The sequence below is a fragment of the Rhinolophus ferrumequinum genome, chromosome 27 (assembly GCF_004115265.2).
Source record: "Rhinolophus ferrumequinum isolate MPI-CBG mRhiFer1 chromosome 27, mRhiFer1_v1.p, whole genome shotgun sequence".
Lineage (NCBI taxonomy): Eukaryota > Metazoa > Chordata > Mammalia > Chiroptera > Rhinolophidae > Rhinolophus > Rhinolophus ferrumequinum.
The window spans coordinates 25609363-25634345 of NC_046310.1; the positions used below are offsets into that span (position 1 = coordinate 25609363).

The 24983-nt window shown below is 48.6% G+C and overlaps 1 protein-coding gene across 1 annotated transcript in view; it reads right to left on the reverse strand.

Moving 5' to 3' along the window:
- Positions 1-7518: 7518 nt before the first annotated feature.
- The window catches only part of GNPAT (glyceronephosphate O-acyltransferase), a 29004-nt gene continuing 11539 nt past the window's right edge, over positions 7519-24983 (reverse strand). Inside the window, exons 3-16 of the mRNA XM_033099476.1 lie at positions 24457-24633; positions 21992-22121; positions 19508-19635; positions 19127-19202; positions 18720-18871; positions 18475-18605; positions 17005-17228; positions 14298-14540; positions 12841-12920; positions 11912-12052; positions 10348-10447; positions 10173-10266; positions 9499-9560; positions 7519-7823 (exon numbers count right to left, since the gene is read on the reverse strand). Of these exons, the coding sequence (XP_032955367.1) occupies positions 7780-7823; positions 9499-9560; positions 10173-10266; positions 10348-10447; positions 11912-12052; positions 12841-12920; positions 14298-14540; positions 17005-17228; positions 18475-18605; positions 18720-18871; positions 19127-19202; positions 19508-19635; positions 21992-22121; positions 24457-24633 (1782 nt within the window). The 3' untranslated portion in view covers positions 7519-7779. The remainder of the gene's footprint in view (positions 7824-9498; positions 9561-10172; positions 10267-10347; positions 10448-11911; positions 12053-12840; positions 12921-14297; positions 14541-17004; positions 17229-18474; positions 18606-18719; positions 18872-19126; positions 19203-19507; positions 19636-21991; positions 22122-24456; positions 24634-24983) is intronic.

Genomic DNA, 24983 nt, shown 5'->3' on the forward strand with positions numbered 1-24983 from the left:
TAAATCCATTGTAAGTTGTAAATATCATTATCAAAAATGCCTTGAACACACTTAACCTACCAATCATCCTAGCTTAGCCTCGCCCACTGTAAACGTGCTCAGAACACTTACACTGGCCTACAGTTGGGCAAAATAATCTAACACAAAGACTATTTTATAATAAAGTGTCAAATATCTTGTAATTTATTATACTGATTGCTTTCCCACCATTGTAAAGTTGAAAAACCAAAAATGGAACCATCATAAGTTGGGGACCATCATTCTCTTGTTTTATTGTTGTTGTCATGTTGAAGTTTTCTTCTCTCCAAGCTTTGTTCCTCCTAGTTGCATTTTTCTGCTTTTTAAAACCTTTTATGACAGAGGTAAGACTTAGTTGCCTGCTCATATTTACAAGTTGAATCGAAAGCTGACAAGAAACTCCGAGCACATGGATGGGTTTTTGCCAACTCTGGGCATTACTGTGACATGATCTGGAAGCCCTGACATTAGCACTTCTATTTGCACCCCGTTTGGCTGGTCGGATTGCATGCGTACTTTTTCAGTCTCTTGCCTTGCTTGGGCAATAAGGTGTGGTCCACAGAGGTGGGGGATCTGAGGAAAGACGGCTGAGATGAAAACCTCACCCTTGTTCTCAGTACTGTGTCCTCAATGGTGCCTGGCGTCCCCCAGCCTAGAGATGTTCTGTTTTACCCTCATCAGAGAAAAGAGTCTCCAGTTGTCACTGAGATGCGGCACAGGTAGTCACAGGAGGAGAAGGGAACTGCTTCATAAGCAGCTTTTATCCTAATCTCCTGAGAGGACTTAAGAGTTGAATAGGAAGAGGGGACAGAAATGTAAATAAATGATTGTAAGGACATGTCATAGATATTTAAAATGATATCGAAGCCCAGAGAAAGCTAATTGACAGCTGCAGAGTAGGGAGGAAGGTTCCAGAGGAAAATAATAAAAATAAACAGAGTTTGGAAGGGTGAAAACAGAGTTTGCAAAGAGGAGGAGAGAAGGGCCGTCACTGCATAGCACAGCGCCCATGCCAACAGTGCAGAGCTGGGCGGGGGCACCCTGATGGGGGCCATCGCGGGGCAGTGCGTAGGAGCCGTGGCTTCTCAGCAGCCGTCTGGTCTGTCACCTGTACCCTCTGATGGTTCCTTCTGATTCTGCCCACATCTCATGACCAGGTAGTCAGCGTCCCTCTGATCCTGTGTTCTGGCCTGCTGGCCCAGTGGGACTTGTCACTAGGAACATGCCCCTCAGGCTCACTGTGGAGTCTGTGTTCACCCAGCTCCTGTTGATTTCCTGGGTCCTCCACACCTCCTGCTCCCTCTACCTCCCCAGCAAAGCAGGCCTACCAGGTGAAATTCAAGGCACAGTTAAATTTGAATTTCAGATAAATGATGAATAATTTTTGGTATTTGTATGCCCCAAATGTTGCGATACTTGGGACAAATATAAGCATCCCAAATACTTATGCTAAAAAAACCCTAAAGATCATGCTATCCCAGGCTAGCTGCATGCGGGATGTGGGCGTTTCTCTGCTCCTGCTGGAGGTCTGGGCTTGCCCTGGGGAAGGAGACACCCGGGCTCTGCACAGCCTGGAATTCAGTTTTCGCAGAGTGAAACCATGTGCACCCCCATGGATCTGACTCTCCCGTCTCTTTCTCAGTTAGCTCCAGGCATAAGGAAGCGTCCAGTTCTTGATCACCATAAACGTGCCCTTAACCTCTGTCCTTGGGAATGCTGCTTCCAGAACGTAATCAGGGGCCGGATTAAAGTATCAAGGGGGTGAGGGCTCCTGCTGGTCGCCAGTCACGGGTCCAAGTGTGTTACTGCTGGATGTCCTTTTGAACCACCAGTCCCAGTGGCTCCTTCAGACTCAGCAACCTTGTGGCACCTGTGTTACATTTGCAACTCGGGGACCTTTTCTGAGATCCCCCTCTCCAAGGTCTTTCTGTCTTCTGAGTGTGGCCTGGGAGAGAGCTGGCAGGACAAAAACGCTCTCTTCTCCTCAAACCCTGTGGAACTTCTTGTGGGGGAGGGGGCGGAGCCCCCTCCTGCTCCTCTCATGACATTCTGCTTCTTCCTGCAAGTCCTGTTTTCTGCCTAAGGTTTCAATCATTGAAAACAAAAGCCAAAGAGGGAGACATTTTACTGGCAATTTTTTGCCTTCCACCCTCCTGCTAACTTCCTCCAAGACAAGGAAAATGAAGCTCAATTATTTGTTTGAACTGTGAAGAAGTTAAAGAAAATAAAAGGAGAAGATAACAAACAAATCAATATTATTTGTCCATATGTGCTAGATGTATACACCAGGTCTTGCCAGGATCGTCATATTAAATAAAGACACAGAGGGAAAGACAGAGAGAGAGGAAGGAGACTGTGGGTCCAGTGACAATAATAAAACAGTCGTTTCAGCTTGAAGCCCTGGCAGCCGCAGCATGGCATCCTCAGTGCTCCTTCCAGGGCTCTGCAGTCCCTACTGGGTCCCAGGGCAGTTCCAGTGACCTTCCCGCCCCCATGGTCCCGCGGTTTTGCTGCCCCTAGTTCTGCCGTGTGCAGCTCTGGGCCATAACCTGAGCGCGTGCAACTCCAGCCATTAGCCCCCTGGTCTGAAATTTTTGTTTTTGTTTTGTTTTTCTAAGGAAACAAGAATTGGACTTTATAGTCTCGTTAGTCTCTGATTCTTTCCCCCAAATTGTTTGTGAAATGGAAAACAGTTTACTTCCTCCTGTCACTAACTCTGCAGCCCACTTTCCTTGTTGACAAAGGGAGGATAATCCTAACAGTCTCCACCTCACAGTCCGTGGAGGATGAAAGGAGCTAATATTTGTAAAGCACTTAGGAAAGTGCCTGGCGCAGTCAGTGCCCCCTGAGTGTTAGTCAAATAGAAGGAGAGTTTTTCCTCTGCCAGGGACCTCCGACAGCCAGCAGACCCACGCGGGAGGCCCCAGGCCCCAGCCACGCCCCCTCACTCAGCCCCACGGGGAGGCCCTGGGCCCCAGCCACGCCCCCTCACTCAGCCCCACGGGGAGTCCCCAGGCCCCAGCCACGCCCCCTCACTCAGCCCCACGGGGAGGCCCTGGGCCCCAGCCAGCCCCCACGTTAAGCCCTGGGCTCAGAGGCTGCTGCCTCACAGCCGGTCCACTGGGTTAACTAAGCCTCAGTTCTGTGAGCCAAACATCACCTTCCATTTTGATTCATGAATTTTACGTATCAAGAGGGTGATTTCCTTCTTTAAAGCTCTGCTGAGGGTGAGTCAGCAGAGGCGGCATTAGTTTCCTAAAAAACGAAAACGTGTTTTAGCTGCCTGCAGGCCACGCTAACTGCGGGGGGTGGGACCCTGCACGTCACAAGGTGGGGGTGAGGCGAGTGGGGGGAGCGCCCCTCACACCCAGCCCTGCCATCCTGGCAGTGCCCAGGGATGTGAGGACAGGCAGGTGCCACTATTTGCTTGTGACGTTTCTGCCCTTGTTGAATGCGTCCTGTGAGTTAAGGCACTTCAACTTCTCCACACCTGAGGAAACAGGCACTCGGTGTCCTCACTTGACAGTTAAGGAAGCGGAGGCCGTGGGCCTGTCCGAGGCCACACAGCTCCTGAGTGGCAGGCTCCGGCCTGGCTTTCTGGACCAGAGCCCACGCTCTGCTGCTCCCCCAGTTCCGAGCCTTTGACACACAAGGGCAGAGAGCCGAGCTGGGCGTCACACAGGCGGGAGGGGCAAGGACGCAGCCCCAGGGCCCAGCTCTTCTCCCTCTAGCTTTGGGACACCGGGGCGGGGGACAGTAGTCAGCCATGGCCCTGCTCGGGCCCTCCCCAGGTGGTTCTTTCCCCAGCCCGCTCCCTAGTCCTACAGGGAGAAAGGCCAGGGACTCACGGTCACTTCCCAGCTGCGGCCTCACCTGGAGGCCTCACCTGGAGGCTCAGGAAACTGGAGGGGACATGGGCCCTTTTCTTTCCAGGGAGTAGCTGTTTCCCTCCATTTTCCTCAGAAGCGGTGCCTTCTGCCCCTTTGGGTGCCTTCTGCTTTGGGTCATCAAGGCTTCTGCACACATCTCTCGCAAGGGGCAGCTCCCCGATAAAATGCCTGTTTGACTTCTGGTTCCTTGACTTGCTAGTTGCGTGAATTGCGGAAAATTTAACTGAGTCTCTCAGTCAGCTGGACAATGGAGTGATGGTTCCCAGGGTTCTCTGGAGGATGAAATAATCCGTGTAAAGGATTTAGACCGCGTCTGGGGTGCTTAGTGTATGTCAGCTGTTATGCTCACTGTTTGTGTTCAGCACGGGCAGGCCGCGGTGGCCCAGCGCACACAGGGCGGTGACGAGTCCAGTGTCAGCCGGCCCTGCTCCCACGCAGCAGAAGTGGGTCACAGAGCAGCGTCTTTCGGTGCGGCTGGGGGCGGGCGGCTGAGAATCCTCTCCTGGGAAACGCAGGGCACCGCACCTGTGGCCCCAAACCGATTGAGCTTTCCTGATTCGAAGCGCTTGGATACACTTCTGGAGTCTAGTCCCAACCCACAACAAAAATATCAGGAAGGAAAATAGGAAAGAAAAGGAACAATGTCATTGAAAAAAATGTGAAGACATCGTTCTGCCTTGGCCAGTGCTTGTGAACTCATCCGCGCTCCTGTTTCCCAGCGTCATTTTCATTAATAGGAAATCGGCTTTTGTTGCTGCCAGAGCAGAGCGCACGCTGGAAGGAGTGCTGAGCCCCTTGGCAGGCCGAGGCCTCCCGCCGGCCTCAGACTCTGCGTGGGGATGCTCGTCACAAGGTGAAGCTCAGCTGGCTGAGTGACTTCGCCTGGCGTCCACCCAGTGCCCTGAGATGGGCGCCTCCTTCGATGTAGGCATGGCCCCTAGACCTGGAAAACCCATCCAGGAAGGACAACTGCACGTTAAACATGGGACCCTGCACGTGAAAGCCGCTCTCCAGGTGACTCTTAGGCAGTGTTGGCAAAGCACTAACTAAGCATAAAATACAGCTAATTACAACTCTACAGATGTGGTCGGCTTTGACCTCCAAGCTAGACTTCAGAAACTGATACCTCATCCCTCCTCTGAGAGTCCCCGTGGGACCAGAAAGCGGACTTGCTTTGTCCCTTTGCTTTGTGACATAGAAGCAGTCAGAAAACCCGTTTTTCATTTCTAGTTTACACAGCTGAGGCAGGCTCACATTTTCTAAGAAAAGCTAATTTGTATGTAACAGCTATTTGTGGAATTGTTTCTTTTTTTGTTCTCAGCATTTTATGGCCCCCTTTCTAAAGAAAGCGTAGGTTTCAAACCTCCCAGTCTACATAGAAACAGGAAAGACTACTGGATACAAATCCATGTTTTCCCTTGTAATCTTTTCTCTCAGCTGCTTCCTGTTTCATGGTCAAGAACTTCTAGTGGTTCTTCATTTCCTGGTTCCCAACTGTCCTCCATCTGGTTTTGTTCCAGACAACGCAGAAGATGCTATTTCCAGCTCCCTGAACCTCCCGTGCATGTGAGTGTGAGATTTGGTCTCAGGGACGCGGCTGTTCACCAGCTCTTTGCAGAGCAGTGTAAACAAGGACCAGGGGCCCATTCGTAGTTGCCACATATTCTTTGGATAGGAGGCTACCTTGGAAAACCAGATGCGATGTGCTTTTTTTTTTTTACTTATGTCAAAGCAGTGCTTAGCTCCACAATGTACAAATGGGGTCAGGGGAAGGCTGGGGGCACCAGTGTGGTTTACACGACTGGGTGCAGGAGGGTGGGGTGGGCGTCACCATGCTGCTCTAAGGCTTTGGGTTCACTTAGTGACTTTTGAGGGTGTGAAGAGACAGGTGACACAACCCCCGTGCCACCTCTTGCAGCCGCAAAGCCTCATTTACTTTTGGCTGCACCTCGTTTTCCTGTCCCCCCACCATCTGCTTACTTTCCTGGCTCTAATGTCAGAGCTGGCCACTTGCACCCAAAACTCCAGTCTTAGTCCCCAAACCTGCAATGTTACAAACAGGACTAAAAGGAAATCCAAGTCATCTTACTCAGTCTTCCACATTTCCCTGTAGTATGTCATGGAGGAGAAGAGCAAACAAGCAAACTGGGGTATGGGGACCCTTTCTAAGGCACACATCCTCAGCAAGGATTGGCCAGGGCCCCAGGCTCCCAACTGCTTTGGACTCACCCCGTCGCTCCCTGGGGGCCAGCAGCTTAGTGCCCTGGTTTAACTGGCATGCCATAAAAGCCTTAGCCAGGAACAACGTTTAACTCAACGTTTGGTCCACCTAACAGGCAGAGCCACACAGAGGACCCCTCTGCCACCAGTGCGGGGACCAGTGTAACAGCTCTTCAATCACACAGCCGGCTGCTGGGGAGCAAGTGCATTCCAGGAATTTGCATACAGGTAGTCCTGGGACCATGGGCTGGGAAACTTTCCATTTCCCATGGTGCTTATATTCTAATTCAAGTGTTTCACAAATCTCAGCCACTGTGTATGTTGACCCCTGCCACTGTGGCCCCCTAATTCAGATGATGAAAGCCTGACCCCACTGTGACTGCATGTAGGGAGGTAGCCCTTGGGAGGTAATTAGGGCTAAGTGGGGTCATGAGGGTGGGGCCCTGGTCTGATAGGATTAGTGCCCTTAGGAGACGACACCAGAGCACTCACTCTCCCCCTCCCTGTGTACACAGCAACATGGCGGCCTCCCACCAGCCCCGGAGAGGCCTCAGAATGAGACCTACCTTGTGGGCACCTTGATCTTGGACTTCTAGCTTCCAGAACTGAGAGACGTTATTTCTGCTGTTTAAACCACCCAAGCTGTGGTATTTCATTATGGCAGCTGGAGACCAACACACCTGTTTCTCTTTAATTCCACTACCCATTTCAGCCACACTGGTCTCTCAGGTCCCCATAACCAAGACCAGGACATCTGATTATTCTTCTCTCTGCACATCCCACCCCCGGCTCCCATTTCATCACTCCAACCCCACTTTGAGGGCTGCCTCCTGCTCACCCTAATTCTCAGCTTAAAGCTCACTTCCACAGGGGGCTGCCTCCCAGGATTTTGGTGTTCACCCATCTTATTAAATCCTTAAGGCTACTTATGATACATCACATAACTTCTCTTTGTTGCATGTCACATACATTCTCTAATTCAGTTCTGTTGATTAGGTCCTTGGGTGGCAAAATTTAATGTAAGCTAATTTATTCTTTACAGCAGGCTCGCAAATGATGTCGTTTCATTCAATATCATTGTTATAATGTTGGTGAGAAAAAAGAATCGATTCCCAGCCAGGGCCATTGTATGCAGTATGCATGTAGTTCCCACGTCTGCGTGGGTTTTCTCTGGGGATTTGGGTTCCCTCCCATGTCCCAAAGATGAGCGCGCGGTGAACGGCGTGTCTGCACTATCCCACCTGAGTGAGCGAGTCTGTAAGACACACCCTACCAATGGTTTCTTTCACAGCCTTTGGTGTTGATGTTGCACTTTAATTCAGACGTCAGTGTAAACATTTAATACATGTAGTAAGCTGCAAAGTGTTAGCGAAGCAGGAGCTGGGCTTTGTTTTTCCAAACATGTTTCCAAAAGACTGTTTTATTTTAAAACACAGAGTCAGGTACAAATGCCTTTTAACCACTGTGGTGGGGACGAGTACACCGGTTCCTTAAGTTGGTCACCTCTTCATCTCCTGGGCCCATCGCCTCACGTCTTACGGAGCATGAGAAGAAAGATGGATCTCTTCCTTTATGTCCCTGTTTGCTGTAGTAAGTGTCCTTGGATGACAGTAATTATATGACCAAACTTTCCATAACTGTTTGGCAATTATTAAAGTTTTGCAGTTGCTGGTTTTCCTACTGGTGTCTTCCCACCTGACATAAAAGAGAGAGTGCTCATGATATGACCATCTACCCTTTCTCAACAAGCGTGTAAGCCACTGGCAGGCGAGGAACAGTGAACGCGTGAGCAGTGTGATGGGCTGACCAGGTGCCAGTGGAGGCGGCAGCCCTTTTGCAGGAGAAGTGCATCTTGGAGGCGATGGGTCAGGCCAGCAACCCTGAGCCAGGGCGCAGGCAGGACTGGAAGCTTCAAGTCCAGTGAGTTCTCATGAGTTTATGCCCATTACCGAATTTGCTTTCTGTGATTAAGAAATCAATCCACCGTCCTCACAAAACGAGCGGTTTGGGGCTTGTTTTAGCTATATGAACCTCTTACCAAATTCAAAACTGAGTTTCAAGGTTACGCATCCCGAGATTTCTGTTTCACTGTCCCGATCTGTCAACTACTCCTTTCCTCCACCCACTTTCCTTTAAGCACATGCCCCGTCCTGGTCCCCTTTATCCCAAAAGACAACTACCTAAGCTCTTCCACACAGATTTGGCAAATGCACTGAATTAGGATTAGGTACCCAAATGCTCCTGGCAAGACCACCCACTCAGTGATCTAGTGCTCTATTCAGTATAATCAGCAGATCTTTTTTTCTTCCCAATGCAAAACCCTCCCCTTTTCCAATTACCCCGTCATTCCTACAAGCAGTGTTCTCCACGTCCCGGGACCTTTTATATCTGTTTATATCAATGCTCTCGACTCTTCCTGGGTCCTACAAACAACGCCCCTGCCTTCCTGGGCTGCACTATTTCTTTACAAGCTGATGGGAGCTGGAGAAGAGTGAGGTTTGGCTTATTCTTCCAAGGATGTGCTTTGGTGGCTACAGAAAGTCTGGATGTGGACACTGACCCCAATTCCTCACCTGGGAAAGAAGGGATCCGACAGCAGAGGACAGAATGAGCCCGAGGACTAAAATGAGAGGCGTGAGCTCAGCATCCATCAACACCCGGGAGAAGGTGTAGACCTCGGACGCCAAGTAATCAGGTGGGAGCCAACAACCTGCTGTATGAGGCTGCCTAGTTAATGCTGTGTGTTTTCTCTGGCAATTTTCCTTGCATTTCCTCCTAGATTCCTTGGGAAAATTCTAGATGACACAATAGTTCTCTGTGTCTATTAAACCTCCACTGTTGTTCATTTTGATAAAGTACTTTGTGCTATGACATACTTTCCTTTTTTTTTTCTCCCCCTTTCTTCCACCTCCCCCTTCACTCCGATTCAAGCCGTTGTTTCTCAGTCTAGTTGTGTAGGACACAGCTCCCTGGCCCATGCTGGTATTATGAGCCTTGCACACCCCCGGCTGAGGCAGTCTGTCACTGGTTCTTGGTCGGCCGCTCACAGCGGCTCACAGCTGCTCTTCCTGGCTGCCAGCAGCTCATGCTGGCTGCTGGTCACTCATGGCAGCCCACAGCAGCCGGCGGCAGCCCACAGCAGCCGGCGGCAGCCCACAGCAGCCGGCGGCAGCCCACGGCAGCTCAGCTCCAGGGAGAGCTGTTGTTCAGCTCACTGGCCCATGTGGGAATCGAACCAGCGGCCTTCAGGATTAGGAGCATGGAGCTCCAACTGCCTGAGCCACCGGGCCGGCCCCTAACATACTTTCTTGTTTTACATGTTGACAAATACAATGTGAAAACCCACCGTACTTTAGTAAGCTGTACTTACCAAGCATTTCCTCTAATTTTGCTGTGGCAGGTTCTTTCACATTAAATAGATGGTCATTATTTCTAGGAGAAAAAGTAACAAGCTTTCTTACTCCCTAAACTAGAGAAAAAGACAACTTCTGTTATTTACACAGCAGGAGCACTTTTAAATGGTGTCCTCAGGGCCAGTCTCAGCTGCCGGGAGGCCCTGGCTCCTAACTGCCCCGCTCTCGGGCTTTGAGCTTCCTTCCTTGGGCCACACAGAAGACACACGGGCGTTTTCCCATGAAGCTTTATCATTCTCACATTCGTTCACTCAGAAGAGTGAATATCTATCTCCACATACTCAGGTGCGTATTTATGTAATATACCTGTTATGTATAGCTAAGTGTCCACACACACACACTGCACTCCCCAAAATTCTGTCTTGTAATTCATCTATAAATTTCAGTATTAGGTCAAAGCCAAAACGCCAGCCTAACGCACTTTCTTTCCTGGCTTCAGCTTCACTTTTATTCCATGTAGAACCATGTGGAATGCGCAGGGTAACTCAAATTGACTTAACTATTAGGGGGTGGGCACGCACAGCACAGCGTAACACTGACGGGGTCACACACTCCCATGTCTCTGACTTCGTGTCGGCTGCTGCTGGCAGTCCCGGCCCTGTCACCCCATGCAATCTCGCGCAATACTTACACCTTCTTCTTCTCTACCACACCTAGCCTCACCAAAGCTGCTAAGGCATTTTTCTGTACGTCAGAAGATAACACATCGTAACACTGTGAGGCACCTAAAACACAGCAGAGAAGAGTCAGTGAACTACTTTTCCTTTTCAACTAAGGGACATCACCGCCCGAAAGGAGTGACTGACCTTGATCGAGAAGCTGGCTTGTGAACACTCTAACTCTAGCCAAGTACTGCTTCTCAGTGAAGTAGTCTTCTTGTTCCTTCAAGAGGTATTTGCATATTATCTGATTTTCAGAGGGAGGACGAGAGGAACAGGAAGAGAAAACAGGCAGTCAGACAGAATGGTGACAATTTCGCACAGCCCCTCGTAACAGAATGACACGTTGTGTTAGAGCGGAAGAAAACCCGTCAAGGACTGAGCACAGGGAAGCTGCAGGATTGTCAGCAGGTCTCTGAAGCTCATATCACTGTTTACAATTAGGAAAAAAGTGTCCCAAATAGCACTGACATTTATAAAAATAATTTTACACTCTAATGGGTTGCAAGTTAAGAAAATTACTATCAGCTCACTCTATCTTATGCTGCTTACGAAGACAACGCCCAGACCTTTTGTAACTATTTTTTCCCCAAAAACATCTAACAACATGCTAGACTCTAAAATACTTGATGATTTCTACTTACAAAGGTGCTGAGAGGTAGAACTAGCACTCATCCAACACCTACTAAGAGCTGGACTTTATGCAAGGAGGCTGACATGGTGATTTCACTGACCACAGCATTGCTCTGCCAGGAAGTGGGTCCCAGGGCCCCCCAGCCAGTGCAGAGCTGACAGCCATGCAGGCCTCATGAGGGCCCCTGGCAGGTTCCATCTCAAGCCCCGTCTCCCTCTACAGGGAGGGAGACATATGCACAATCCCCTCTCTTGAATCACCCCGAGCTCTGACAAACTTGGATACTTGCACTTGAACTTTTCTTTCCCTTGCGATATTAGCATTCAGGACTTCACGTCCTGAACAAACAAGTGACTAAAATAAACAAGTGACTTCACGTATCATTCAAATCTTGCATTTACTAAGTGCTACTATGCATCAAACACCAGGCTCCATACTCCAACCAGAAGACATGGTACAGCATGACAATGTGAGGTAGAGTGTGACAACGTGAGGTACAGCATGACAACGTGAGGTAGAGTGTGACAACGTGAGGTACAGCATGACAACATGAGGTGGTGTGACGTGAGGTACAGTGTGACGTGAGGTACAGTGTGACGTGAAGTACAGCATGACAGTGAGGTAGAGTGTGACGTGAGGTAGAGTGTGACAACTGAGGTATAGCGTGACAATGTGAGGTACAGCGTGACGTGAGGTAGAGCGTGACGTGAGGTAGAGCGTGACGTGAGGCACAGCGTGATGTGAGGTAGTGTGACAACATGAGGTACAGCATGACAACGTGAGGCCCAGAATGACAATGTGAGGTACAGTGTGACAACGCTTGGGTGTAACTGGGGTGACGGGAACACTGCTCACGCGTCAGGAAGCTGCCATCCTCGGGTCGGTAATGGACCAAGCCTCCTCCTGCACATAGGATGCGTTTCTCCCTCACCTGAGAGGTGCGGTCACTCACCCTCGTCTCTCTGGTGCTACCATTCACCAGGGGAAGATACTGCCCTTCAGGCCAGAAGTAAGTCCAGCATGGGAGAACCTTAGTTACATCAGATATAAAGGAGAACTTGCGAGTGACTTACATACCTGATAACATTCCACGAAAGGTTTAAAGAGTCCTATTAAAAATTCTAACACGGTATTTCCTTTCTCTGTAACTAGGATGTCCCTCGTCGTCACTTGAATGGTTTCACTTTTACAAAGCAGGTAACAGCCTTCTTCAAAGTCCTGGAAGGGGAGCAGAGAAGACGGAATGCATCCACTCGTGAGGTTAGCGGGTATGCAGCCTGGGGCCCGCAAAATAAGACAACACCGGCGAATACCACAGGCCTCCCGACGGTTCTGGTTGCCAGACAATAGCCAGACAGCATTTGTTCGAACCCTCAAACACACAGACAACTCAGGAGCCTTAGGAATCACAGCCTGGGTGATGGGATTTCTTTCACTTTGCACAGCCACACTCCTTAAATTGAAGTAGTCAGTGCACACAGTGAGTCCTTAAATACTTAGCATTATGCTTAGGCTCTGAAGAGCTGGCACGATGCCCGCATTCTCTCCTTAGGCCAGTATCGGAATGGGACTCCCCGCTGTCCGTCCTGGCTCTCCCTGCTCCAGCACACCAAGCGTCCAGCTCTGGGACCTGACCTCACCAGCTGTCTACACCATCAGGCAGGACCACACTCTCTAACCTCAAGCAAAAGGCCCGACTCCTTCCAACAAGTGGGTAACAGGAAAATGTTACCTGGCTGGTCAATTATTAATGAAATAGACTTGGTTTATTACAGTGGCTGCACGAATGGTCCAAGGAATGCCCTCTTCTCACCAAACACTCCCTAAGTTATTGATTAAACTTGACCGAGAATCAAATTAGACTTTGGTGAATTGTGAGTGTCCCAGTCCCTCTTTCTGTTTGCTGCATGGAGCCTGAAGAAAGGGAGACACATCCATGAATACTCGCCCAACGTTTCCAGAACTCACACTGCACACACACTTGCTCTCTGGCTAGGAAGATTTACCTTCACTGCATTTCCTGGGAAGAAGATGAACTCATCTGAAAAAACATCGCGTAGGAAGTGAAAGCACCCGTAGATATCCTCTGGAAACAAATTTATTATATAGAATTAATTACCACATTGTTTTTCAAACGTTCAGGGAGCTCCAAGGAGTCCAAAGGCCGTATTTCAAAGGCACGTCATTTATGTATCAGGGACGAGAAGTAAGGCCTAACGAAGTTATAATGAATCCAAATTTTACCTACAGAGTAAACTACAGTCTAGCACTTGTAATGGTGGAATATAAATGACTTGTTCCAGCTTCTAACCAGTCTGGAACAAGCAAGACACCACGTTCCTTAGAAGACAGGAGCCCCAGCAAGCCAGGCTCCCCAGCAGAGGAGATGGACGGGCCCCATTTCTTCACTCTCTTCTCCATTCCTATTTCCTGACTTCCTGACCATATCTCCAGCACAGGGACAAAGCAGCACAGTGACAGAAAAAGCTCCCTTGTTCTCCAGACATGTAGGGTCACCTTGCCCACCAAGCACACCGGCTCCTCACCTTCCTGACAGGTGCTGTGAACTTTCTCACTAGGAAACACACACACACACACACCACACACACACACACACGTCAAACGCTGCCTCCAGTCTCAGGGTGCCTACCACACCCTCAGAGACCACGAGCGTGCCCCTTAGTCGGAGATGAATTCCAACGTACAAAACCTCGGCTGGAGCTGCAATCAAAATCTGAGTTTTCCGTGCTCTGAACTAAGTTACCTAAGCTCTGTGTCCTTATCCACAAAATGATGGCTCGCACACGGGCCTTCCGAGGCCCCTTTCAGGGCTAAGTCTGTGCCCGAGCCCCGTGCCTCCCACAGCTTTTCCTTAGAATTCCTACGGAGCTTTGGAAAACGAAAACAAAAATGCCAATGTCCAACCCACACTCCAGAGCCCCTGAACCAGAACCTATGGGCGTGGGGCTCGCCCTCCGGATGTGCTAACGTGCAGTCTGGGTAGAAAACCCCGGCCCTGACTACAGCTCCTGTGAACAGAAACTGTGCTTTCCTCATTTTCACACTCCAGTGAGGAGTGTAAAATGCCACTGTGTGTCCTGTCTGCTTCTGTCAGACGAGGGAACTGTCACAGCAGCAAAATAGCCGCAGACCAGAGATGAACTGTGCTTTAGCTCCCGCCCTCTGCAGTCCTGCAGCTTTTTAGGCCTAATCTTCCTTATTCATAAAAGGAGAGGTTTAGATCACATGGCATCTTAGGTCCCTTTCAATTCTCACATTCTAAGCAGATGGCCACGTGTTTAGGGGAAAACCTATTACACTTATGAGCGTCCAGGCCCCAGTCCTTGCTGGCGTGCGGGCTGCACACACGTGCTGAGCATCGAAAGGCTTCCACTGTTGCTCCCTACACGGAACTAATAGCCAGGCCTCTTCCAAAACTCAGAACCACAGCCACCAAAGTTACCTTTCCTGGAGCCAGGTGTCATCTGCAACGCCAGAGCCACCAAGGAGGGCCGGACAAAAACGTTGAGCAGCTGGTTCCTGTAGGTGGAGCACATGAGGAGCGTGACGTGCTGGAGGACGAGGCCGTCGACCATGTCCGAGTCCCCGGAGTCCACTCTCAGGACCACCCGGTCCTTGACCAGGCCGGCGACGTTGGCGTGCAGATGGATGCTGGCCTGGACCACGTCTCCCGCAGGCTCATTGTCTGCACACAAGACCGTTCGTTCAGGCCAACGGCACAGATGGCGGATGGCACTGCTGGGCGTCCAGGCCCAGCACCCATCAGCACTAGTGCCGACCTACTGATGCAAGCGCCAGGTACCGGCTTTAGGTTCTTCCAGTGCAGCCAGTGGCATCAGATGTGAAGGGCATTTTACAAGTACTGTTTGAAAATCAACTAAACTCTCTCTAAGGACACACAACATGCTTTCTTATCTAGCCCAAAGTTGTCAGCCATTCTGAAATGCCCCTCAATTCCGACTCTGGAATTGAGAGTATTTTCTCAGGAACTAAGGGTACCCCAAGTTTTGTAAGAGCAACTTACATGACTAGAAAATTACATCTACATGAATTTAACAATACGAAGGCAGGAAGGCCCCTGGTAAGTATATATTATCATGCACACGCACACTCACGCACACACACACGCACGTGCACACACACACACACACACCCTTGCTCAGACCAATCCCAAGATGGCAAGACGATCACTCTGCCACTTCCAGGTGAGCCCAAGGACAACCCGGAGAGGCATCTCCTAGCACCAGGTCTCCCTGAGCACAGAGCGGTGCCAGGCGATTCTCGGGTTTTCCTGCATCAACGATAACTTACAGAAGAGGCTCCTGGTACCCCGTCAGCGGGCACTGCACTGGCCTGGAGATAACCAAGGAGCTAGGGTTACAGAAACATGAAGAAGAGATGGGGACATTTAACTAACATTCTTGGCAAGGATAATCATTTTACCCGAGCCAACGAGTTGCTCGAAAGGCAGGTCAGCGGGCACACGCTGTGTTAATGTGACATGGAAAGGACAAGTGACAGGAGTGGTCTTTCTTTCGGACTTCATCACATTCGTTCGTGCCTTCCTGAGCTTGCTCAAGGCAACAATATAGTACGTAGTAATATTATGTATATAATATAATATGGTATACTTTACATATGTCATATAATGATATATATCATAGAAACCTATGTGAGAGCTTAGGACTATGGGATAAAAATGTGAGTGAAAAGAACTGAATATACACAACGCATTCTAACTTAGGAATGAAACTTAATCATGTACTTACTCACTGACTCTCACTTTATAATAACGAGTGATTTAGTGGTTGAACAGATACTCTTATCTACGGACTGGCCACATATTTATCCCATCTTGAAACAGTGACACACCTTAGAAAGACAGGTGCCTATTTTCATGTGCTCCAGGGCCAAACGGCTATGAATTTGTTTAGCACTTTTCCCCTCTTTCATGACTTTCTACCTGTATTACGTCAGCATGTGCTCTGTCTCCTGTGAGACCCTAAAATACAGACCAGATGTCTGACTCATCTTTATTCCCCTCTTGCTGACCAACACTCAGCCGACTGCCACTCGGCCAGAAATCCCCCCCATCTCTGAGCTGCGCCAGCTCTGCCAGCGCCTGGTTCGTGCGTCCCCATTTCTCCCCTGGCACAGCAGCCTGCCAGCTTGCCTCCCTTCCTACGCCCTCTTCCCAGTGGGACCCACCGTAAAACTGACACCAGCCTGTTTTCTAAAGGCCAGTCAGTCATACTGCCCCGCCTCCCGTCACCTAGAGTCCAGCCCAGACGCCCCAGGTATGCGAGCCTGTGTGACGTCCCCGTCCCACAGCCAACGTCCCAGCAACAGCTAATGCTCGCAGGTGAGGGGCAGCTGGTACTCGACGCCACCTCACACGTCCTCATCCCCACGCCGGCCACTCCTCCTGCCTGTCTCCCTGCACAGCCCTCTTCCCATCGACACCCTTCCATGAAACCTGCCCTGAGTGTGGGAACCCCCCATGCAGTGCTCTCCATCTTTACTTCACTGGGCCGTTCCTACAGCTCCCACGTTACCCACTCCTACCCAGAACCTCTAGAACCTCTTGCTCATCTGCACCCCTGGCAGGACCAGCACCGACCAGGTGCTCACACAAGTGTAGGGTGAACAGCAGGCACCTGTCACCTGGTCTGAAAACGACCACGGCTCCAAGTGCAGCCTATACGACTTTCAGTCAAAGAGCCCGAGAACCATGTAAGCTAATCATTTTCTCCCTATCCCAGCACCGTGCTCGTAACTCCAGTGACGTTTCCCCAACGTTGTTATGTGAGACAAGCCCTTCAACCCCCACAATACAGTGAGACAGGTGGGTGCAGACACGACGTGGTTTAGAGGTGGGGTAGAGGGACGGCTACTGGACTACAAAAAGATGCAATGTTTACTCTTCACTCAGCTGGGCGCCCTGGGAGAAATGACACGCTGACGATTATTCTCTACCAGCTACCATGCGGAGTCCAACATCCTACCACGATAACTCTAGGTTTCTTTCTCTCTTTGAGCCATGCTTCGCTCAAAGTCCTCTACAGGTTTTTCATGTCCAGGCTACAGCGTTTCTGAATTTAGAGGTGAGGAAAGCCAGCATCCCTGTCCCAGGTGTCCTGCACACGTACCTGGCCACGTGAGGAGCCCCCCGAAGGTGCGGGCTAAGCCTCTCAGCCACGTAGCCTTCTCTACCAGTGCGTCGAAGTCCATGGACGGCCGGTTCTGGAGCAAAACAGCGACAATCAGGGCCCAGGGGCTCAGCGCCAGGTTCTGAATCTGCAGAAGCTGCATTCTGTGGGCGACCTCGGTGACGAAGGTTTGCATGTCCTCCGACTGCTTCTGAGGGATGTATCTGGACGGAGTACACAGAACCACCAGTGACGGCTCTGCCACCGTGACACATGCGCACAGAGGGGTGGCAGAGGCGGGCCTCTCGGAAGGCTCCCGGACTTTCTGCCAGTTCCCTTGGGTCCCACTGGGAAGTCTACCCTTGCCTAACACCATCCACACGTCTCTAGGGCAGGCTCTTGAGAGGTGATAAAAATACTCAAGGGAACAGGGTCCTATTATTCCTGGTTCTGGGCAAACACTTTTCTTGCATTACAAATAGGATGTGTCACTTCTGTGAAAAGTGATGGCTCCCGAGCAGAACGCTACTCTCTTCTCCAAATCCACAGCACTTAGGATGTCTTGTGCGGAACACACGTAACGTGTTAATAGGATAACTGCACACGTATGCGTGGGAGGCTGGCCTGAGAAGTGTCAGGGTGCCTGCCAAGCACTGCCACATCCCTTGCCTGAAAGATCACCAACTCTGAATGGGACAACACTGGGAACCCACAGAGCTGGCTGGAGCAGAGGTACACATCTGACCTAAAAGCAGGCTACACAGCAAGGTGGCTTAATGTGAAAGCTGCAGCCAGTGAGGGTGCCCTGTACTAGGTAACGACTGGCCAACCCCGTCTGAGATCTACAGCGAGAAAGCGTGTGGCAGCACAAAGCTGACACCTGCTTCTGACCTAATGCAGTTGCCAGCAGGTGCCCTGGTGGCTATGGACCCGTTGGTGCTACAGGTAAATCAGGGGCAATGCTGCTGGCACCTGTGGCCTGGCTGGGCCTGGTTTTTCTTCCATGCTTCCCCTCGATTAAGAAAACCTAGAAGCATATCGTACCTCATCCTGAAAGGACCCAATTCATCTCCTTGCTCATAAAATTATATCCTTTCTGAGAGCAAGGACTCACTGCCATTCATTATCAGTAGACAATCCTTTCTAGGATCAAAAACAATACTTAGTACACACTTTGGGGGGTGCCTACCAAGAGTGCGCAACAATTTGCATGCATGCCCTTGTTAACAATGCTGCATTTTTCCCACTTGTTAAGTCCGTTGGACACGGATGCCCAAGCAGAATGAACACTGTTCTGCAGGGAGTGCTTTTGGACACACGAGTATCCTTCTGTACCTGGGGCCTTCCCCGCCCCCGATGTGTGATCTCAGGTGACCAAGATTCAGCCTTAGAGGTTGAACCTTGATTCAACCACGAAACCTGAGCACACCCTCAGGTTTCCCTCAGGTTTTCATAAACACCGCCCCGCACCTTGGGACCAGGTTGTACGGGCTGCGGCTCATCCTTCCGGCTGCCAGAGAGCGAAGTGACACGGGGTCGCCAATGTACACGTGTATGTTGCCAAAGTTTTCAGAGAGAATCTTCCTGGCTTTCAGCAATCCCTAACAGTGTCACGACAGAAGAAAAGGAAACAAGGAGGAAATTCAGAAATCATGGACGTGCAAACTAGTTTCCTCTAAATTCCAAGAAGGTCAGGTCTGGCATCCTTTACGTACAGTTGTAGATTCTTTTGGCTTGGGAACCCCTAGAAGCTCATATACATAAAGAGTTTCTTCCAATATCTTATCATAACTGATGCTAATTGGGACAAGGTAGGTGTCAAAAACTTCTCTTTTGAAAAATGGTTCCATCACAATATTCAGAAGACCTGTAGACATAGGGAGAAATGGTTTTTCATAAATACTGAAGAGTAGAGAAAACAAGGCACATAAACGGGAAGATACTAAAAGTGTACTTTATATACTAAGCCCAGAAATAGAAACAGTTAAAATTAAAGAAACAGTTACAATTACAGAAAAAAGAATACCGTGCCAAAAAGTGTCAACTTCTATTAGCAGCTTTGATGACACTGCATCTAAAGCCTTTGGGTTTCTATTTTTCCCGCAGTCTGTAAGTGACCTACCAAATTTAGGGGTCAATGTCTTGGCAGAGCGGCTTCTTGTCCCTTCGAGGAAAAATTCAACAGGAGCATAACCATTCTTTAAAGAGAAAACACAAACAAACAAAACACAACACAAAACCCATTGCCTACGCTCAAAGTGAGCAATGTTTCTTCTGAGTCTGCCCCCCAAGCTCCCGCCCAGCCCTGTGAACAAACACAGCTTCCAGTGACACACCAGAGTCACACAGAGGAAACAGACAGCTGAGGGGATGCGCATTCCTTCAGAGGAAAAATACAGCTAAGCTATGCATTCAGAAGTTAAGAATTTAACTAAGATCTGATAGCAAACAGGGGGGAAAAGAAAACACAGCTTGAGAGCACTCAGTAGTTATGTGCATTTACCCGCAGCATGGTTTTGACGTATTCAGAGAACACGGCCCAGTAGAGCTTATTGCCACCAAAGGTGCGCCGCATGAAGAAGGCACCTGACATCCGCAGCAGCCCCCCGATCATTTTCATTCCCAGGAAGTCTAAAAATAAAGGAGGGCTAACGTTTATTTGCAGATCCTGAAACTGTCTATACAGATCTGAACTCAAACTCCATTAAGAAGGATTGCATGCGTGTGAGGTACACCTGTGATAATAGCAACTATACTTCCTGAAATTAAAATCCCTAACAAGAGACACCTGATAGGAGTGTGGAAAAAAGGGACCCTGGGCAGATGCTTGCTGGGAAGTCACCTCGTGCCCCTCCATGCACCTCGGTGTTTATAACCAGAGCAGCTAGAGACAGGGCAACAGCAGGTAATGTGACAACTGGACCAACGTGATCACGCCCATTTCTTTAGTCAGCTCCGCTGCTGAATTGATGGCAGACCAACGTGTGTCCTGCATGCTCTGGACAGCCAGGCCAAAGAAGCGCTCACCTTTCCTTTTCACCCACCAGGTAAAAAATAATCCACTTTCTTTTAGTGGCACTGAGTAAACAGAGCAAACCCAGACTAAGAGGAGGAGTTCTTATCATTTTCCCTGATTTCCAAACAGCTCCTCACATGTCTATGCAGATGAAACGGCTTTGAAAGCGCTCAAGTCCCTGGGACTTTGACCTCCCTGTTCACTGCTTATTGACAAAGGTATACACCTGAATGCCAGCCTCGCTGGCTGCCTTGAAAGGTGATGAATAATTTCTTTGCCTTAGCAATCTTACTTTGGGGAATCAATCCTACAGAAATAAAAGCATCGATATAAAAATGCTGTAAAATTGTTTGTAACAGCAAACCTACTAAATTATGATACAGCTAAACTGCTGAATATTACATATGAGTAGCTATCCAAAATGTGAGAGATGAAGTGGGACCCTTACCTCACTCACACTATGTACAAAAATTCAGTCAAAATGGATCTAAGACCTAAAACTATAAAACTCTTAGAAGAAAACAGGGGAAAAGCTTCATGACATTGGATTTGGCAATGTTTTCTTGGATATGATACCAAACGCACAGAAAACAAAAGAAAAAAATGGATACATTGGACTGTGTCAGAATTAAAGACTTCCGTGCATACAGGACAAATCGGCAGAGTGAAGTCAGCCCACGGGGTGGGGGATAGGAGAACATGTTTGGAAAGCATTTATCTAATGAGGGGTTAATATCCAGATATACAAAGAACCCCTACAACTCAGCGTGAAAAAACAAACAACCCGATTTAAAAAGGGGCAAAGGACTTGTTTAGATATTTCTCTTAAGAAGACATACAAAAGCCAAAAAGTACTGAAACAGTGCCCAACACCACTAGTCATTAGGGAAATGCAAATCAAAGTGGCGCACAAAGCTGAGACACCACGTCATACCAATTAGCATGGCTATTATATATAGGAAAAAACAAACCAGAAAATAACAAGTGCTGGCGAAGATGTAGAAACTGAAACCCTCGTGCACTGTTGGTGGGAATGTAAAAAGGTGCAGCTACTATGGAAAACAGTATGGAGGTTCTTCAAAAAATTAAAAATAAAATTACCATAGAACCCAGCAATTATACTTTGGGGTACAGACCGGAAGAATTAAAGACAGAGACCTGAATAGGTACTTGTACACCTGTGTTTACAGCAGCACAATGGCCAAAAAGTGGCAGCCAGCCAAGTGTCCCCTGACAGATGGCTGGAGACACACATGTGGTCCATCCACACACTGCGATATGAGCCTTAAAGAGGAAGGACATGCTGACACCGGCTACCACAGGAATGAACCCTGAGGACCTGATGCTGAATGAAATAAGCCAGTGACAGAAGGACCACTACCGTGTGATTCCACTCATATGAGGTCCCTAGAGGAGTCACAGTCACAGAGACAAAGAGACAGAGAGGAGAAGGTGGGTGCCAGGGGCTGGGGACAGAGGGAATGGGAGCTAGTGGTTACTCGGGGCAGAATTTCAGTTTTGCAAGAGGAAAAGACTTCTGTGGATGGATGGTGGTGACGGTAGTTCAACACTGTGAATGTAATGCCACTGAACTGTACACTTAAAAATGGTTAAGATGGTCAATTTTATGTGTATTTTACTAGAACTTAAAAATACACAAAAAAGTTAGATCTATTTATTGACCTATAGTTACTATTATCAAATAAAAAAAGCAAAAGGCACGTGACACATAAAGTAGTACAATCTCATTGTTCAAACCTAACCCCCAAACCCGGTGGGCACATACGCTTCCCACGTGTGTGTGGGCACAATAACGCACAGCACAGGGTGGAACACAAACCGTCACACGCTGCACCTGGCAGGAAGAAGGCAGAGGCTGTTGTCATCATCTTCAAATGCCTTGGTATTGTTAGTCATGCCGGTGAACATTTCCATTTTTATAATTTAAAAAAGTGAAACCCCAGCACGTACCCATCCCCGCTGCGATGACTGGCACAGGTAGATCGTAGTTGTATAAAATAAAAGACAACAACAGAAAGTCGATGTAACTCCGGTGACTAGGCAGCAGGACCACCGGATGCTCCTGGATGGCTCGTTGTAGCTTTAAGATAAACACATGGCACATTCTCAGTAATTTCAGTTTTCATGTTATTAAAATCACATCTCAACGCAGAACACGGAAGATGTGTGTATGTATAGAGGGAATACTAATGTTTTTCTGCCGCCCCTACCACACACACAAAACTTATTTGAGTTCCAGTAAACAATCTGCATAATGCAAGAACATTAAAAACATTTTTACGGCTCTTAAGAATAGTGCTGATCACTAACATACGTTAGCTGGCACCATACCCGGCATTTCACACGCACTGTTTAATACCACGTGTTGGCTGCCTTGCTTGTGACATGGTTATACAGCTAAAAAATGGCAGGTGGAGCTGGGAATGGGGCTGAAGTCAGTCTGAATGGTAGTCGACTGTGAACTGTGGCACCAGACTGCTTGTCTGCTGAAAGAGGGAACACAACTCCGCGCGGGGACATTACAAACAAAATCTGTGAATTATCAGGACAAAGGAGGAATGGAGTTTCTCTATGTAAACACTGGACTCACTGCCAGGGAGAACGAGAGCCACGCGGTTGGGAGGGTGCATTTGAGCTTCCAGATTCAACCTCAGAAAGCATCCACTGGAATCAAGGTGTTATGTGTTTTCTTGAAATCTAAGTACAATGAACTGAGGCAGGTAAGTTGTGATCAGCTAAGACATGGCCAGCGAACATCCCCTGGCCCCCAACACTGCACCAGACAGTCTCTGACAGATCTGATCTAAAACGTCATAGCAGGAAAAAGAAGGACTTCGAAGTATATGACTGAATATAAAAAAACATTCGGGGGCAAGAGGAGGAAGGCCAAAGGAGGTGAGAGCTTGCTATTTCCTAGCAAGAGAAAATATTAAAAGCATAAATGAATAAAATAATCTCCACAGAGAAAGCTCTTATAGAAAAAAGCAAACTATTAAATAACAGAAGTGATGGAATTACAAAAATCACCATTTGACAATCATTAGAGTAATAACTGAATTGTGCAAAAATCATCAGTGGATGTAAAAACTACTGAAGGAAAGTATGATGAAAAGCAGGACACTCAACCATCCTCCAAGTATTTCTCCACGAGACCATTGTTAACTACAAAGGGAGGAACAGTAACTTAGTAAGGGTGAAACTCGGGGACTCAATAACGTAGTTAGACTTAGCTAGTTTGCAGTTTGATCCACCCTGATATTCAGCTGTTTTGTTTCTCCCCTCACTAATAACTTAAAAACTCTGTTTTGTTCCCTTTCCTAAGTCTACACATACCTCGTTAATCTATTTAATCAGCAGAATCCTAACCTAGAAAGGGCAATTTCTTCCTCTTCAGGTGCCCCGGACACCGGAATCCGAGTCCGAGTCCGAGTCCAGAGATAACATTATCTTAAAACAGACCAGACCCCAGGATGGATGTCCGCCCTCGGACCTGCCTGACCGACTCCCCCTTCCCTTTGTTCTTCTTCTTCTGTACCTGTAAAACATTCTGCCCGGTCTACGAACGGGGAGATGGCCTTTGGACAGGGGTCCGCCATCCTCCCAGAATGCCGACATTCGGAGTAAACTTGCTTTTCTTCCCACCAACCTTGTCTCTCGATTTTTAACTTTTTCAGGTGGCAGGCAACCTGACCTTAGCATGGTAACAACCTCACGTGCAGAAACCTGGCCACTACTGACCCCAGGTATCCTGACCGGATGCACTGAGAGGGATACACGTGGTTTCTGAGGTGTACCTGCCCAAAGGACACAGCCTGAGTCTAATGATGAGAAGACATCACTCAAACCCAAATGCGGGACATAAGACATTATTTCTGCTCTCTTCAGAAATAATATCATGAAACACAAAGACTAAGGAATGTTCCAGAGTAAGAGTCTACGGAGACATGAACACAGGATGCAGGATTTCCTTTTGCTAGCCAAGACTTAACTGGGACAGCTGGTGAAATATGAGTCAGGTATGTCTATCAGCACTGTATCAGTTCGTTTGCTTATTTTGGTAACTGCACCACAGAAGGACTTGTTTACAGGAGACACAACCGGGTATGCAGGAAAGGCTAAAGGGCTGCAGGGGCGTGTAGGTGAGCCATCTACAGAAACGGTGTGCTGACTTCCATATGGCTGTGAACATCTGACATCAGGTGGTCTGCAAAGCCCACCTGACCACCTAAGTGAGTCTGAAGTCTGTAGGTCTGAAGGTCAAGGGGCAAACAGCACCCGCCAGACAGGCAGAGCGTCTTCTGCCAGACGGATGCCTGATGACTGGTCCTGCCCACTGAGGGCAGGCTGAGAAGTCTTGGAGCTGACTAAAGAGTCAGGGGTTGAAGAAGAGACTGTTTTCAACAAGCAATACTCACTTTCTGAAGACCTTCTTCATTTACACACACTTTCGAGAAAATTTGTTTAAATATTTTGCTCAGGGCGAAGGCAAAAAACCGAATGGCTCCCAGGCGCAGATTGTGGCTCATTTCATCCAGGATCTCACAGGCTTCCTCTTGGAGGGCAGCCGCGGACTGCGGGGAGTCCTTGGAGAGCTAGGAGAGAGAAAGCAGGGCCACGGTCTGCGGAAAGAAGCTCGCGCTCTTTCCCTCAAACCAGCACGACAAGTTCCAAATGGGCCAAGATGGTAGAACTCAAAAGTGGCATGTCTTCTCCTTAACTTAAAGAGACATAGTTTATTTCCCAACATCACAAAAATAGACTCGTTTAAAGACTAGAAGTTCAGAGAGGCGGCTTTCTAGGACAGCATTTTAGATGAGAACATCTCACCTTCCCCTATGGTTTGTTAATAAGCTTATCCCCCATGAGCCAGTGTCCTTTCAGGAGATTAATTAATATGTTTGCTCAATGCTACTACAAGGGATATACAAAGGAAAAACACGGA